Source organism: Ornithorhynchus anatinus, chromosome 9, assembly GCF_004115215.2.
Source record: "Ornithorhynchus anatinus isolate Pmale09 chromosome 9, mOrnAna1.pri.v4, whole genome shotgun sequence".
Classification (NCBI taxonomy): Eukaryota; Metazoa; Chordata; class Mammalia; order Monotremata; family Ornithorhynchidae; genus Ornithorhynchus; species Ornithorhynchus anatinus.
In genome coordinates, this window is record NC_041736.1 from 15,617,129 (window position 1) to 15,635,005 (window position 17,877).

The following is a 17,877-nucleotide window of genomic DNA, read 5'->3' on the forward strand; positions in this document are numbered from 1 at the left end:
GTCCTAGGAGTCAGAGGTCCTGGGCCTCTAGTTCCAGCTCTATCTGTGACCTGCTGTGAGAGCTTGGGCAAGTAGCTTACTTCTTCATATCTATTTCCTCTATGTAATGGCTAAGAATATCCGCCCCTCCCTGCCTTGTTTTGAAGACAAAATAAGCTACATAATGTGAACAGGCTTCAAAACACATTAGTGCAAAAATTCAAGTTATTATGTTTTGGGGGCTATGTAACTTTTTGACTCTTAGTAAACATGTTTTTCACCCAGCTGGGATGTGAACCACATGCTTGGAACTTGTCTACATTTGCTTCCACTTCAAAGGCCTACTCTTTTTTCATTATTTCTTTATTCTCTAAGACTGCTGCAGACATAACTGGGTAGAAGAGCACAGATCAAGAACAAAATATATAAGGTTTTGGGAATTTTACTAGCAACTTTCTATTTCTGCTCTCCCTCCAAGATTGTAAGACCACCTTGTGACAGTGTTTGAAATGACCATCTTGAATCCACCCCAGTCCTTAGCACAGACTTGGCAGCCAGTAAGCATTTAATACATACTGTTGTCATTATTACTGACATAATTATTCTTTGAATAACAATAATAATAATAATATTGGTATTTAAGTGCTTAGTACATGCAGAGCACTGTTCCAAGCATTGGGATAGATACAGGGGAATGAGGTTGTCCCATGTGAGGCTCACAGTCTTCATCCTCATTTTACAAATGAGGGAACTGAGGCACAGAGAAGTGAAGTGACTTCCCCACAGTCACATATATAGCTGACAAGGGGCAGAGTCGGGATTCAAACCCATGACATCTAAGTAATCAGTTTTATGACCCAATTTAGCTTCTAGCTAACAAAAGTCAGATTGTACTCATTTTCTTTTTCTTCCCAAAGCTGCTATTTCAGCAGTGAGAGATTGGTATGTGATCTGAACAGAATTGCCATTATTTAATTTACTCCAACTATTACCCCTGGATCCGTCTAGGTTTTAATGCATTCATTTTGTATATTCCCTCTTTTCTTATACACCCTTTTAAAGGAATATGCCAAGTCACTTTGATCTTCTCACTTTTCAGAGTCGAAGAGACATAAAAGCATTTTCAAAATACCACATAAATCATGGGGTACAATGTTCAAAATGCCTTTATCCAATCTTTAAGTCCTGCCTACATTGTTCAATGTATCTAAGAATGCCAGTCTCTGTACATTATTGTCATTTATAGGCAGCGATTATTAAAATTTCCATTGAGGCCAAACTGTTCTTTTCACCATCACCTCTTCCCCACCCAGCAAATCCAAATCCATTCATAGATTAATTACAGTATTTATTAAGGACTTACTTGGGGTAGATACAAGGATATAGATTAGATACAGTCCCTGCCCTACCCAAAAATCTGTCCTTTCCCCTTATACTCAGAAGTTGTGACTGCTGATTTAGATCAAATTAATAAAAATCTGGTCTGCTAGAAATCTCGAAATGGAAGAGAGAGTGGTGATATGCTTGTGATTTCTATCTAATACACTTCTCTTCTTTCTACTTTTTCCAGCTCATAGCTTTTAATTTTGCAAGCCAAATTCCTACATAGGCAAGGATTTCTTCTCAGAAGCTGACATTAACCTAAGATGTAGAACTAATGATTGAAGCTATAAATGAGCCAAACTCCTTCTGTCTGTGATCATTAGTCCATGAACAACGAAAAGGTGATCTGTCAACAAAGTGCCCTTGAGTTGCTCTGATTTCATGTGACTGTTTCTCATATATGTCTTGGGTTACAGATTCTAAAACCTTGATTTTGATGAAACTGGGAGCCGGCAGGCTTCATTAATGTCTTTCTGCTGACAACTATGACATAAATGGGCTTTTGTTGTTAGGCCCTAACAACAAAGATGCCTAATCAAGGTGGACCAAGGGGCCAGGCATAGCATAAAACATAGGATCTGACCATTCCAAGCTCTACAGGATTTGAGGCTGGTAAAGGAACAGGAAGACAACATAATTCTTAAGAAGATAAGCTTATAAAATTAAATGACGCCTCTAGAGAAGTATGACGCACAATTCTTAACTTCCAAAGGTTGATTTTCACAAATGGCAACAGATCACTTAAACTTACCATTGGCCGCACACTGTTTTCCTTCATGATCACCCACTGACCTAAAGCCATCAGCACAGAGGCATTCATAACTTCCTTTAGAGTTCCTGCAGTCCTGGGGGCAGACCCCAAATTGCTCACACTCGTTGATATCTGTTCATAAAAGAAAACATACTATAAAACATCTATTCTTTACAAATAGATGTTGGTTGGCCCTTGGCCATAGTGAGGAAGAGCACCAAAAACCAAAACAAAGGAAATAAATGAGCAAACAAGGAAAAATATAACTAAGAGAACACAGTTCAGTCTGCCAAGAAAAAGTAGCAAATATATCTACCTTTCACTTCTGAAAAGGAGATGCTTTCTTTTTTTCCACTCAACAAGAGTATCACTTCTCTTTCCCCAGACTCCTTTCTGGGGCTGGAATCTAGCATATGATTCTTAAGTTATGAGATCTTAAGTTTCAATTCTCCTAAGAACTTTTTTTAATTCATCTGTGGTTGAAAAACATACCACACCACAGTTCAAAAATATTAAATACCAGTGGTTAGACCTGCTGACACCACGTTGAACTCATCACTCCAGTGAGGTATGTTCTCAGTTGGGTACTTTAGAATTAATTCATGAAGAAAAGGCAAAAAAATGATGTACACTGCAGGACTTGGGAGTTCATAAACAAATCATCTGACTCTGGGACTGAGTCACAGACCCAGGGACAAAGAGTCTGGTGAAAGAGACCATACCAGGACCAAACTTCAGGGCAAATCCTTGCAATTTCATTAGTGCTTAATTCCCCAGAGGAAAATGGAATGGGATTCCAAATGAAGATGTTTGTAAGGGAAGAGCTGAAGGGAGAACAAAATTTAGAGCTTCAGTCTGAAAAGTTTAAGATATGCTCTACCTTCACAGGAGTTTCTGTCAGCCTCAGTGGCCTTATATCCCTGTCTACAGGAGCAGATAAAGCCTCCTTCACTTAGGTGGGTACAGTTATGTTCACAGATATCCTCTGCACAAGTTCTCTCTGCTCCTGGGTCTGAAAAACATGGAAATCATTATCACTAGAGAAATCATTATCACTAGACTGGTAGAAACAAACGTATTGATAAATGCAAAATTCAGGTTGACTATATGTTTTCTTGGGTCTGCTTATGGTCGGCAACAGCAAACCAAGCCCATTTCATTAAATTTTCCTCAGGAAAATGTTGTCTGTGGGAATTTCTGCTGAACTAATTCTAAACACCTTGAAATAAGGACGTTCAAGTCACTGATGCAAATGTTTGTATTGGTGTGATCCATATCCAAGAGCATCCAAACTTAGGATTCAGGAAAAATCTTGCCATTCTCTTCCTTGCTGAAAAGATAGTAACTGGCACACTGGCCCAGGCCTGGGCTCCATGACTAAAGAAGGACTAGAAAATTTGAGAAGTTTCAGCTGGAAGCCCTGAAAATGACTAGAGAATTGGGAAATAAAACTGCCTCTGAGGAAAAGATAAAGGAACTGGCACTATGCAGCCTGGAAATGAGAAAGCTAGTGGGTCTAAAAGAATGTGACGGTTTCATACACCAAGAGTGATCAGCTTTTGTCTGTCTCTGCTGAAGACCAAATCAAAATGGAGGAAAAAAACTATCAACTCAGAGTGAGGATTGTTAAACATTAGGGTAAATGAGGGAGAAGATGGAATCTTCTTCTTTAAAGGAATTTGAAGATAGGAGAGATTCTCAACTGCCTGGGATGTTTTAAATATAGAGTTCCTGATGGAAAGGGGTAAACTAGATGGGTCCTTAATATCACTATATTATAAACTCCCTCATGTCAGAGATCTATATCTATTCATTGCAATTTTACTCTCCCAAGTGCTTAGCATAGTACTTTGCACACAGTAGGTGCTCAATAGATGCTATCCATATTTACGTCTATTCATTCTTATCTTCCTTACTTCCTTCTCCTTCCTCTCCATGTTTATGTGTGTATGTGATGGGGAGGGACGGGGATGGTGGAATCCTAATATAAAAATTAATTTGGACAACTTGCTGTGTCCTAGAACCAGTGCAATATTTCAATCCATATTTCATAAAATTTTCCAAATCAAATATGACCTCTTGAGGAAATTTCCTATTTTGCAATGAAAGAAAGATTGCTATCAGGCCTTTTAGAGCATCAAAAGTCAATCAAAAGTGATCACAATTTTTATCTTGTAACTAACATATTCTCCAGCAGTTCACTCCCTTTCCAGTGGCACTGAAAAGATGCAGCCATCTTTTTTAACTTCAAAGTATTAACAAAAATCAAGTTTATCAGTTTCAAATGCCCTAGTGATCACTGTAATAATTGCAGTGCACTGTAATAATTGCAGTGCACTAGCAGCACCCAAGGAAATAGCATTTTGAAAGTGTGATTTGGATGCTGGAGCTAAGGTACTGCCACAAGGAATACTAACATGATAGCATGACTGATCCTACCGCATTTAACTGCATATTTAACTGTGAGGAGAAATGGGGCCTCATTATTGATCTTCCATGGTATTTCTTTCAAAAGCACCCAGAATTTAATTAAATAGCATTTAAAATAATTTCCAGAAATTAAACTAACAGAAGCAACTGAAAGTGGAGCCAATTTTTCATCCTGGTTACTGCAGTAGTAGAAACCATGACATTATTTAGGAAGACAGGTTCTTTCTTTGCCAGGCACAGATGTTTATCTTTGGCAAACCTCCAAGCACTTGTTTGAGTCCACATTAGCCTATGAATAGTGGAAGAAAATCTGCAAGCAAAGTGACTTTGATACCAACTCAGACCATATTTATGCTCTTTTAGCATCATCAGGTCAGTTCATTAGGTCCCATTACGCCAAAGGAAAGGGTACCTGAGTGGAGAAACTCTTAGTGACTTGGGCACGTGCCAGAGATTAATCACTAGTAAATCTATACAGACTTCCCAAGGTGAAACTAAATGGATCTAAAAATTGGCGTGTGCTAATCTGCCCAGGGGCCACCACCTCTTGCCGTCTCTCCATGGCTGGTGTTGGAAGAGAAGCTTTAAAGAAAGGGCTTGGCAGGTTCTGCTCCCACATCTTCTGAGGTACCTTTGTCCCAAAGTCTCCATCTTTGGGAGCAGCCCTGTCATTCCCTGCCTTTGCGGAAGGGAAGAAGGTTCTGTGAGAACAAATTCCAGGACCTTTCTTTTCCCAGCAGCCAAGGATGCTGCATTTGCAGAAAAGCCAGTGGACCCAGAGATCAGAGAAGCAGTGTGGCCTAATGGATAGAGCACAGGCCTGAGAGTTAGATGGACCTGGGTTCTAATCCCAGCTCTGCTACTTGTCTGCTGGGTGACCTTGGGCAAGTCACTTTACTTCTCTGTGCCTCACTTACCTCACTTATAAAATGGGGATTAAGACTATGAGCCCTATGTGAGATAGGGACTGTGTCCAACCTGAACAACTTTTATCTACCTCTGTGCTTATTACAGTGCCTGGCACCTAGTAAGCACTTAAATACCATAAAAAAAATCAATCAGTGGTATTTATTGAGTGCTTACTATGTGCAGAGCATTGTACTAAGTGCTTGGGAGAGTACAATACAACAAAGATGCAGGAGACTGGCTCAAGAAGCACAAGGTCAAGGGAAATAGCTTCAGAGAGATCCTCAATCTGCTGCATTAGATGATGATGTTTTATGCTCATAAATCAAGACTAGGCAGAAGTACTTCTAACCTCGGCAATGAGCTCATATTTTCAGTATACAGATTATTTGGACATAGTAGTACAATGAGGTTTACTTACTGCAACCTGTTTCATCAAAATGGTCTCCACAGTCATCATAGTTGTCGCACACATAGTGTAGAGCGATGCAGTGCCCATTGCCACACTTGAACTCTTCTTCTGTGCAAGGTCTAGGAGTAGGTTTTCTACCTAGATTTTCAAAAGATGCTCACAATCCATTTATTTTCTCACAGATATATTCTCCTGTCTTACCCTTCACTATTATTCCTACCTATACTAGCACTTCTACTACAGCACTTCTAGCACTTAGTACCATAAATGCTCAATAAATACTATTTTTACTCCTCTCCACAAATGCATCTTGCCATTCTCCTACCCCATACCTGAGGTACACATTCTAACTCCCCATTAAAGTATCTCTCCTTAGGGGAAGGAAATGTGTCTTAGACATCTGATGTCTTCCCCAACCACTTAGTCCAATGCACTGCATTCAATAGGCATTCAATAAATACCAGAAATCTGACTATTGGTAAATGTTTTCTAACCTGACCCAATCTACTTGGACTTTTATTTCAAATACCACCCACCATCACTCATCCTTAGTGCCTTAGGTTGGGGAGTTGTCTGGTGCCTGCAGGGTCTAGAATTTTCCATATCACTCCCCCTGAGTTCTGTTTAACTTAGAGGAAGTGTTTGTGAAAGCTGAATTATTCATATGGATTCACTGAATCATTTTGCAAACACAGGCAAAAGTGAAGGGAAAGAATAGAACTTTTTTCAGATCTATCCAAAATATTACCAAATGCCAGTTTTACCCTTTGTGACCCAAATATTCAGTTTTGTCACAGTACCCTGCCAGTGAAAGAAATAAACTTTCTGCTCCAAAAATAGATTTTTGCTCTGTTCTTTTCACATTCTCAGTTTTCACTGATCTGCCATTTTAACAAATCAGCCAGTTCAAGCAATGGTTGGTGCTGCTTTGCTACTGCTTCCCCTCATCTCCTCCCCTACATCAGACAACCCTTCCCTTTTACTACCATTTCCTTCAAAGGAAAGAATTCCAGGAAAATTATCCCCTGGAATCCTTGAATACTCCTCTATGGTAACTTTTCTCTGGGAATACTAAGAGAAAACTATGCAGTTGGCATTCTATAGCATTCTCATGTAGTCAAAGAATAACTGCACTGAATAATGATTTATTTCTACTCATAAGACAAACCTCGATATATGTAAAGTGTGAAGTACCATTCTAAACCTGGTGTTGATTTCTGCTCTCTCAGGGAAAAAGCGAGGAAAAAATAAAACTTTATTTTAAAACCAGAGTAAATAAAATGAATAACGCCTAAATCTGCCATTGAATGATAGTGTTGAAAAGTAATTGGGACAACAAAGGTATATGGGCAACTGAATTTATTTACATTTAGATTTTTAGGGGAATCCTTGAGTGTATGAAATTTCAGGTACAAGGATGAATTTGTGACTTCATCTGTAAAATCAACCCCAAACTTTCAAGGCTGGATGATTCTGCTTTCAGCTTGTCCCTCTTGTGCTTTCCACCGTCTGAATCAATGCACAGACCATAAGCACCTAACTATTGGGGAGCCAAGGAAAGAGATGAAATAACACTCACATTCATTCATGTGAGACATTAATTCCTGGAGTCTGAATAGTCTCAACTCATTGTTGGAACATTTAGATGCTTTCCCTCTATTCTAAGGCACAACGTTAGAAGTCCCTTGTGTCTTTTATGTTTCTCCTCTACAATAATTGCAGTGTGTTCAACTGTGAGGTGCAGTTTTGAAATAATTTATACAAATGAATGGAGTTAAAATAGCTGTTTAAATGGAAATTTCAACTAATGCAATGAAACAGTGCCTGATCTACATATTTTAGCAATGATGTGTGGTTTGTTTCCCCCATTACCCTGAATAATTGAGTTGGCTTTACATACATCTCTAAACATGCCTTAATAATTGTGCTTCCAGTCAGGTTGAAAATCTATTTTATATTGGATTTTTTTGTGGGTGTCTCCTTTTCCCCCTGAAAAAAAATCACACAGGGTAGATCCAGGAGCTGGATTTCTGAGGACTTGTACTAAACTTGGTTTTATCTTAGCATCAACTTACAGTGCTCTTCCTTTTCATCACTTCCATCCCCACAGTCGTCCTCCTGGTTGCACAGTTCGTGGCTGTAGATACAACGGTTGTTCTCACAACGGAAACGGAATGGTGGGTCGCAAGGGATATCCACTGAAAGGAAACAAGGCGGGAAAACGTGTTTACAAACTCTATTGTAGTGTACTCTCCCAAGTGCTTAGTACAGTGCTCTGCACACAGTAAGAGCTTAAAAAATATGACTCATTGATTATTGATTATCCAACTCAGCTATCAGCTCAGGAAGAACACTCTATTCCACCTCCAATTCCTTGCCCTGGGTATACCGTCCCCCTCATGTTAGAGGTTTCCAGGCTGCTCATGGTCAGTGCAAGGTGTTTATCCACACAACATTCAAGGGCATTCTTTCTTCAAACGTAAAGCCAATAGGCATGTGCCATCATCATGAATGGTAGATGAGTGCTCTAAGAATACCTTCGGGAAAAGGAATACAATTTTGCCTTAATGATGGCAAAAATTGCCAGGTCTTTCAGGTGTCACCAGAATACCAGGACATGAGTTTCCTTTCAATGTGTTGAACATCCGATTCTGGATCGCATGCCTACATGCAGACATAGGCCCTTTCCCCCATTTAAGTAGTTTCTGATATTTTGGGGAGAAACATCCGCCCCACTTCCCTTTTTCACAGTTGCAAAATCTTCAGGTATTTACCTAAGTTCTTGAAGTGAGAAAAACAAGAAAGTGTGTCAGTCTGCACACTGCTTTTATTTGGAGAAATAAGTAGGATGGTTTGAATATCATTTCAAGTATAATTTCAATTAGGAAAATTAGACTATGGGATGATATATCCATGGGCACTAATTAACCTCTAAAAGACAGCAAGATGGTTTCAGACCCTCAGTATGTCTTTAAATTAATTAAAACATGAAGGTGTCGGGGATTACAGTATCAGCTACGACAAAAAAGCAATGAGTGTAAGTGCTGATATTTCCTGCTGCTTGCTTCAAATGATTTATTTCCATTTAGCTGCATGATCAGAGATGACAGTGGAGGAAGAGGGAAGAAAGAGAATGTAGGCAGAGGAAAAGAAGGTCTACCTGAGGCTGAGTGCAGACTGGAGGAATAGAAAGAGTTCAAACTGAAAATATGACTGGAGAAGACCCTCTTCTTGCACCAAGAAATGTTACACACTCCCTGGAAGGTTAAAGCTTCTATGCTCAATTTGATACCACCCTTGTTTCCTGCAGAGATCCATATTAGGAATTCTTGGTCCCATCCTACCACCCTGTACATTTTCATTCAGTTGTCCTTCCTTACAGCAGAGGTGAAGTTCCTCATCAGATTCATCTCCACAGTCATCATCTCCATCACATTTCCAAAAAGGCTGGATGCAGATGTGGTTTTTACACTCAAACATGGTGGATGGACAATAAGTGCCATTAGGATAGCGAGTAGCTGGTAGGGGGGAAGAAACAGTCTGGTTAGCAAGAGTTAGAAAAGGATATTATAGTTAAAAAGAATGAACTCTTTAGTTAGCCACTCTATTTCCCCTTCTTCCTCATCTGATCTGTCATTCGAAGCTAGAACTTTGTCTTTACATTTTTGTTTTTTTCTTTTCTTATGTGTCTGTTACCAACTTCCTTCCCATCTTACTGTTGGATTTGGAGTCCATGAGGCATAGGTGACCTTGTCTAGATTCCATCTGTACTCTTCTCTCAGTTCTTAAGATAGTGCTTTGCGGACAGCAGGTGCTCAGTAAATAAAAATTCTTACTTCGAGTACTACCACAGCATACAATATGACTGCTGCTACTATTCCACTTTCTTGGAACTATAATAGGATTTAAAATTTCCCATTTTCAGGGTTCCATAGATTATCAAATATTTCAGTATTCATTTGTAAGGAGAATTGATCAAGTTTAACTAGATTTTACACACACTACCATTTTCAAGGATATTAAATAACAGCGTTACAAAAAGCTGTGTAGCCTGGTGGAAAAAGCAAGGGACTGGGAGTCAGGAGAGGACTGGGAGTCAGGAGACCCAGGTTCTAATCCCAGTGCTCCACAACTTGCCTGTTGTGACCCAAAAAAAGTCACTTAACTTCTCGGTGCCCCAGTTCTCCCTCCCTCTTAGACCGAGAACTTCATGTGGGGAAGGAACTGTGCTTGATCTGATTGCAATATATTATGTGCTTGGCACATAAGTAAGCACTTACATGCCACAATGATCATTATTATGCTTGGGTTGTGATTGAAAATGCTGATATTTCTACCTGATGATACTACCTACAAGTGACTGTCAGATCTGCTGAACATGGCTGGACTCATCTGCTGGCTTCCCTGTGGTGTTACCTCTTCTTATATTTTAATCTGATGCAATCATTTAACTAAATATTTAGTTCAAAAATTATCCCATACATGAGATCATCAATAATTATTGTTCATTGTCCACGAGATGAAACTGTCTTTATATTTTATATTGTCTTTATATAGGTCATGGGAGCCGAGGATACATGTTGGGAGTTTGGATCCTTTCTCGTTTTGACATATTCCTTTACTTTTTAATCACTTTCCCTTTACTCATTATTATGCATTCAGCAAGGGACTGAATTTAAGCATCTTAAATTCTCTCCTCCAGCTCTAAAAATTCTGTACAGATATTTTTTTTTTCCTAGGTCCACTGCTCAGATACTGAATTTTATCCCACAGCAGTCGATCCTGTATGCAAGAGTATGAAAATAGTACCAGAATGGACTCATTGATGTTGTCTCACAAATCAAAAGCACGTTTTTTTATGAATTATTCTTTTCAACTCCCCCCAACAAGTATAATGGGCATAACTCTGAGCCACTTCCCCTGAAAAAGAGGTATAGTTAGGGACCTTGGGACATGCCACAGGTGCCCCCACAAATATCCAGACTCACGGCAGCTGGCTTCATCGGAAAAATCCAAGCAATCAGAATGTCCATCACATTTAAGCCGTTCAGCCACACAGTGCCCACTATTGCACTGGAAATACTCAGGGTGGCAGGTCCGCAGTTCTAAAAAGAAGATTGAAAAGCCGCAACAGAATATGATTATTCATACCAGAACAGCTATGATATACTGTCTACTTAGGAAGTGGGGTTTTGCTCCCCAAACAGGTAGCCCATTAACTAACCTTGCAAATTCTCACAATTTATTTCTTCTCCAGAATCTATGCCTTCTCCATCCACACTGCTAGCTAGCTGGTCTAAGCATTTCTCATAGGCCTTCTTGAACTGCATCAGCCTCCTCATTGGCCTCAATGACTCCAGCCTATTCTCTCTCCAGTCTACTTCACTCTGCTGCCTGAATCATTTTCCTAATATATTTTTCTGCACATCTCGCTACTCCTCAGAAGTTTCCAACGGTTGCCCATTTGTCTCTTCATGGAACCAGTGGAGAAGCAAGAGAAGGTAGAGGAGGGACAGAAGTATAAGGCAGAAGAGATGGAGGGACTTGAGGGAGTTCATGCCTGGTGGTTTGCTTTTACCAATAAAGTAGCTGGTAAAGTTAGCAGTGGTTAGAGAAGGAGGTGGTGTGGAGACCAGGAGCTTCAGGAAGGAGTTCACAACACGGAGGTGCTCAATAAATACTACTGATTGGCTGATGAGCTAAAAGAAGGCTAGAAGTAGCTCTAGTGAAGCATATACTTTCCCTCTCCTTTCCGTTTCCATTTGGTGTGGTTTCATGAGAATATTTCTGAGGCGGAACTCTGACTGGCCCTGATACAAGCAGATGCTTGTGTTTTCTCAGCTTATTGACATTATGAGATGAATGATGTGGCGGAAAATTTTTTTTTTTTAGAAACCATAAATTCTCCAGTAGGAGGATTTCTTTTACACTGAACTGTCAAACAATTATTGCTCATGCCCAATTAACTGCTTGCCATACTTTAAACCCACTTCCTTTACTGCAATTCTCTAGGCAGAGAGACAACTGACCAGCCTTCTTAGAAGACCTCTTGAGATATATGAAGATAGGTATTAAGTTTTCCATTAATTTTCTCTTCTCCATACTAAAGGATCTCATCCTTGTAGTAATTTAATTCATGGGCTTGAATTTCCAACCCTTCCAATCATTTTCTTGCATGTACTGACAGAGCTCTAAAAATAATCCATTTCCCTAACCTCTAGAGCAACAATCTCCATCAAGATCCTCCAAAAGACCATTTTCCACTACATGAAATTGGAGGATCACAGATTTATTTTCACATAACTGGTCTTTAATTTGCATTGTTTTTGGCAATCTAACCTCATGCCATTTTCCCCATACATTTTAGTATACTGCCACTAAAGTTAACATTTGTTGTTTTTCTCCATTCTGTTCCTGTTCACACACTACCCCTGATCCAGGTTCTCTACTCCAAAGGTTTTCAGTGGAATGGGAAGACCCAGGGTGGGAAGAGAAAGGTATAGGAGCATTCTGAGTTCCCCAGAAATCTCCCCCCAACTCATCAGGGGTCTGTGCTTTGGGGAAGCTTGCTCAAGTCCATGTTGGTTCTGATTCAAGCTAAATGGCACGTTTTGTGGGAATACCATGAACAGCTTTCTCTGGAAAATTGTTTATGTTAAAGGGTCTTCTCTTATAATGTGTATTCTGGGAAAATGATTCTGCCTAGAATGAAATTTCCCCTCAAACCCCTGGCCCTAGACAGATACATACCACAGTCTCGTTCATCTGAATTGTCTTCACAGTCATTGTCGTGATCACATAACCAGCGAGAAGGAATGCAGTGCTGATTGTCACAATGGAATTCACTCTCTGTGCACTCCCGGGGCGCTTGGAAAGAGAGATGCAGAATAATCAGAGAGGAAGTCCAAGGGTAAAAAGCCATTAATAAAGGCAAACATCCCACCACTCTAGAAACCTACAATTGGGCAGTGCAAAGCATAAACTGCTGCTTAGGGAAATGATGCTCGTTAGGCTATTTATCTTCTTGAATTAGACCATAAAATATCCAGTCCCAGGAAGAGCAATCTCTCATCTCTAAAGACTGCACCTCATTAGAAAAAATGGCCCTATGGCTGCAGTTTAGGATTTGGTAAAAACCTCTTTCAGGAGTCAACAATATTTTCCTGACAACAATAAGGACCCAGGCTGCTTTTTAGTCTTTGTGCAGGAAGTTAGGGTCCCACAGACATTTGCAAGTGAAATGAACCTTCTGTTCTCTACTCTTTGAGTAAATGCAAATCTCCCTACATTTCTGAAGAGATAATTGTATGGCTGTACTTCAAATTAATGAGTGGCAGACAGCAAGGGGAAAGCTGCCAGCAGCCCTTTTCAAAATACCTGCAATTCTTGAATCTGACACTGATTGTCCAGTTGTGACAATCTACATCATTTAGCTTCCTTTTTCTCTCTGCCCTTGCTGGCCTTTTGACCATTTCACTGCTAATTAGTATCTCCACCAGCAGGAGAGCACAGGCAAGAAGTGGGGAAATTCAAGTCACTCTATTTTGTTACTCATTAGGAGCTCTGGAAAGATTTTAGTGGGGCTTGAGAGGAGATAATTCAGACTGCCTTTAATAATGGCTTTTTACCTGTGACTTCCTCTGCCTATTATTCTGCATCTCTCCTTCCCAGCCCCATTAAAATCTTTCCAGTGCTTCTAAAAGGAAGCTTAGCAATTCTCTGTGGATTTGATTTACCCAGACTGTACAGCTTTTTCATTTCTTTTTCCTTTTGGATGATTTATTAAGGTTGCATTCAGTACTAAAATCTCTCCACTCTTTATTCCAGATGTCATGGTATTAACATTGCTAATGCAGCAGAACAGACCAACTGCCATCATATGTCTTGGTTAGAATGGAAAAAATCTGTATGAGGAAGACTTCCACGTAACTCTTCTCAGGTGAGGATGAGGTTAGTACAGTGAAGACAAACTAGGCACCCACTCTGAAAACTCACCACAGTCCTGCTCATCAGATTCATCTCCGCAATCATCGTACGCATCACATTTCCAGCGCAGTGGGATACAACGGTGATTGCTGCAGCGGAAATCTCCTGATGGAGCACAAGTTATCTCCTCTGCAAACCACAAAGTTGTGATTGAGACTTAATGCGCTTCAATGCATAACTTTCAAGCGGCAAGATCTACGCCACTTTGGAGTCACAGAATTGCACTGCTAGAAGTATCTACTAGTGCTCATTATTATTATTGCATTTGTTAAGCACATACTATATGCCAGGCACTCTACTAATGCTGGGGTAGATATAAGCTAATCAGGTTGGACATATGAACCTTACAGGAATTTCTCCAGGCAGGGCTGCTCCCTTTCCAGCCTAGATTGATACCTTCCCAACCTATTCTTATAGACATCGGGCAATGGGATCTTACCAACTCATTTGGTAGCCTCTTTTGGTGTTCTGCAATCTTTACTCTGTAGCTAATCTAAATTTCTGCTATAATGTCCTTGGGCAAAAGAAGTGTTCCTGGAGCCCAGCTAACAACAAGGATGGGGCAGGAGTATACAATGTCAAAATTGTTTTAATGATTTTGATGGCATCACCTTATCATCGACCTGATAACCTCAACGATATCTACACCATTCTATTCCTCTCCTATCTGTTCTGGATCCAGACATAATTACCCATCCAATATAGATACTATTTTCCAAATTTTTAATATCTTTGGGGCTCTCCTCTAGACACTTCACAGGTTTTTTATGCTCCTAGAGCTGTGAGCCCCACATGCAAGTCTAGCAAGTCACACAGTAAGTGTGAGAGATGTTTGGAACAAAGAAAATCAAAGTGAATACACTAGAGACAAAGCATATAAGGGTGAATTGTCCTGTATCAGGGTGGGTAGTGGGGACTGGATCTCCATCTCTTTTTCCCTTAAATTTAAATGGTCTGGGAAATAAAGACTAAAGAATCATCCACCAGAGATCAGAAGTTTGTATTTTGGAGAACCGCATCCACAGTTTAAATAAGGGAACCTACCTCCCAACTTTATGGTAGCTGAGGAGAAAGCACCCATTTTGCCCCCCTACCATTAAAGACCCATCCCCAATCTCACCACAGCCTTGCTCGTCACTGTTGTCTCTGCAGTCATCATGGCCGTTGCATACGGCCCACTGGGGGATGCAGCGGTAGTTTGTTTTGCAGCTGAATTCCGTGTGGTTATCGCAGCGATAGGCAGGCCCCACTGAAACACAAGGAGGCAAAGCTTAGTCAGAACCATCATCCAAATTGTTCTCTGGTTCAACAACTGCTACGCAGCATCTAGAAGCTGGCAGGCAGAATTCAATCAATATTAACAAAAAGCACCAACATGTCCTTGGGAAGAGGAAGCTACTCACAGCAACGTTTTAGTACTGGCTCTTGGTGTAGTTTGTAAAAAATCAGTATGACAGGCATTCCCTCCTACATCTGTAACACTGCCCCAAATGTGAACATTTGGTTTGGGGCTACTGTTCAAGTTTTTTCCACGATAGAAGACCAACTACCAGTGACCTGAAAGGGCTTTTGTCCTGCACTGCCACCAACAGGGACAAGACTCTGGCTGCCCCATGAAGCCCTTACTCCCCACAGTGCCTGTTCCTATTTACATTTATCTCTCTTGGTGTTGCAATCTTTCCTGCTCTGTCTTCTACTGCTATTTTCCAACTGTCCACTGCTTTGCCAAACCATATGACATTTCCCTTCACTGGATCTTTAAAGCGTTTTTAGTCCCCAACCTGTTAAATCCCACTCTATGGCTATTGGTTTTTCCCTCTACTGTCTTTTCCATTCCAAGTAGGATGCCCACCCTCTCAGTACTTGATGTTAGTAAACTAATAAGTTATGTCCCCTGGGATTCAGACGCAGAAGATCCAAAAGCCTTGCCACATAAATAAATGGCTTGACGTGCACCCTAGGGAAGAGGGATAGTCTTTTAACTCCTCTTTGGAACCCAGATTCCAAGTAACCAAAATTTAATCTTCCTTACTGGCCAGTCTTCTTCTTCTTATTATTATTATTACAATTACTGTTGATGTTTTTGTTACGTGCTTACTATTTGCCAAGCACTGTAGTAAGAACGGGGGTAGATACATGACAATCTGGTCAGAGACACTCCCTATTCCACAAGGGCTCAGAGTACAAGTAGGAGGAAGAACAAGTACTCAATCCCCATTTTACAGATGAGGAAACTGAGGCAGAGGAGTTAAATGACTTGTCCAAGATCACACAATATTCAGTGATGATGATGACGGTATTTAAACGCTATGTGCCAAGCACTGTTCTAAGCATTGGAGTAGATACAAGGTAATCAGATTGTCCCACATGGGGCACACAGTCTTAATCCCCATTTTACAGATGAGGTAACTGAAGCACAGAGAAGTTAAGTGACTTGCCCAAAGTCACAGAGCTGATAAGTGGTGGAGCCGGGATTAGAACCCATGACCTCTAGAACTCCCAAGCCCGGGCTCTTTCCAATAAGCCACGCTGCGTCTCTGTCTAATGTGCCTAATAATGCCGGCTACCAGAGTTATAACTCCACAGAAGTAAGCAAGGGCTCTCTCCTTGACTGGGAACAGAAGAAATAAAGACAAGGCTACTGACCACTTCCCAGGTCCTAGACCTAGATAACAAACAGCCAAAAAGTTATTTTCCAATTGGTTGGTGTTCTGTGTCAACCATCCCCAAATCCAGGAGTCCACACCCTGAGGATTACACACAACTCTGACTGGGCTAATGCTCACTGCATTCATGGATGGGCTCATCCGAGTGATCTCCACAGTCATCGTCCACGTCGCACTTCCAGGACTGGGGGATGCAGCGGCCATTGTCACACTTGAACTGGCCTGGCAGGCAGGTCCTGCCAGCACAGTGGGAACTGTCCTCGTCAGAGTTGTCCCCGCAGTCATTGTCTCCATCACACTGCCAGGCCTCGGGGATGCAACGTTTGTTTGCGCACTGCCACTGGTGGGTCTCGCACTGGTGATTCACTGCAAGAACCAAATGCCGGTTGTAGGCGTGGGAGAGTGGAGGGTTGCAGTTAGGTGGCACACTTGAGGAGGACTGGAGGCCTTGACAGGCACTGTGCACTGCACAGCCCAGTAGTGTGCCCCTAAAAGGGTGGGGGGAGGGTCATGGGGGGAAAAGGGAGGCGCATACTAAGAAGAATCGATGATGCCAAAAGAAAACCTACTGACCTTCAATACTGCCCCAACTGGATGTTCATTTTCCACCAATTGGATTATACAGCTCAATTAAGTTAGCTCCTACCTAACGACCTGCAGGCAAAAGGCTTTTCTATTCCCAAGCATGGAAAGAAAACATAACAGTTAGGGAGCTGGGCCATTCCCTCAATTTTTTTCTGCCTTTCTTCAAAGTGGGGCTCACAATGCCTCCCTGGGGATGCTCATTTGGTAACAATTAATGGGGGTTTGTCAATCATCTTTTAAGGCAAGAATATATAATGAGCATGTTGGGCCTCACACACAAAAAAATGTCAGGGGGTGGAATTTTATTATGGATTTGTCTAAGCTGTCTAAAAAAACCCTAAACATGTAATATTCTCCTCCAGAGCAGACTGAAATCAGTTTTTTGTTACTGGCCTCTTTATACCTCCTAGGTAATCCTATTTAGAGGTCAGCTATCCATCAAAGTATAAGAAAATCCAACACACCACAGAGAACATGGTCTTCATCTGATCCATCAGGGCAGTCTGCCAGGGCATTGCACAGGAAATGAGAGCTAGTGCAGTTCCCATCACTACACTGGAACTGTCCAATGCGACAGAAGCGCTGCGGGCAGGTCGAGGGTTCATCAGAGCCATCCCGACAATCGCGCTGCCCATCACATTTCCACCATATCGGAATACACCTGCAGCGAGTAAATAGAACCAATCAAATCAAGAGTACTTACTGAGAGCCTACTGGGGGCACAGAGCACTGCATTAAGTAGAGAGTGCATTAGCATGTATAGACATTAAATGTGCCCT

General features: G+C 41.1%; 1 protein-coding gene across 5 annotated transcripts in view; it reads right to left on the reverse strand.

Moving 5' to 3' along the window:
* Positions 1–17,877, reverse strand: part of LRP2 (LDL receptor related protein 2) — a 164,123-nt gene that overhangs the window by 17,265 nt on the left and 128,981 nt on the right. For all 5 annotated transcript variants that reach the window (XM_029071513.2, XM_029071510.1, XM_029071508.1 and 2 more), the window contains 11 exons: positions 17,563–17,759; positions 16,634–16,879; positions 14,968–15,096; positions 13,857–13,976; positions 12,612–12,728; positions 10,850–10,966; positions 9,242–9,379; positions 7,937–8,059; positions 5,871–5,999; positions 2,994–3,125; positions 2,114–2,245 (listed from right to left, as the gene is read on the reverse strand). In XM_029071513.2, the coding sequence (XP_028927346.1) occupies positions 2,114–2,245; positions 2,994–3,125; positions 5,871–5,999; positions 7,937–8,059; positions 9,242–9,379; positions 10,850–10,966; positions 12,612–12,728; positions 13,857–13,976; positions 14,968–15,096; positions 16,634–16,879; positions 17,563–17,759 (1,580 nt within the window). The remainder of the gene's footprint in view (positions 1–2,113; positions 2,246–2,993; positions 3,126–5,870; positions 6,000–7,936; positions 8,060–9,241; positions 9,380–10,849; positions 10,967–12,611; positions 12,729–13,856; positions 13,977–14,967; positions 15,097–16,633; positions 16,880–17,562; positions 17,760–17,877) is intronic.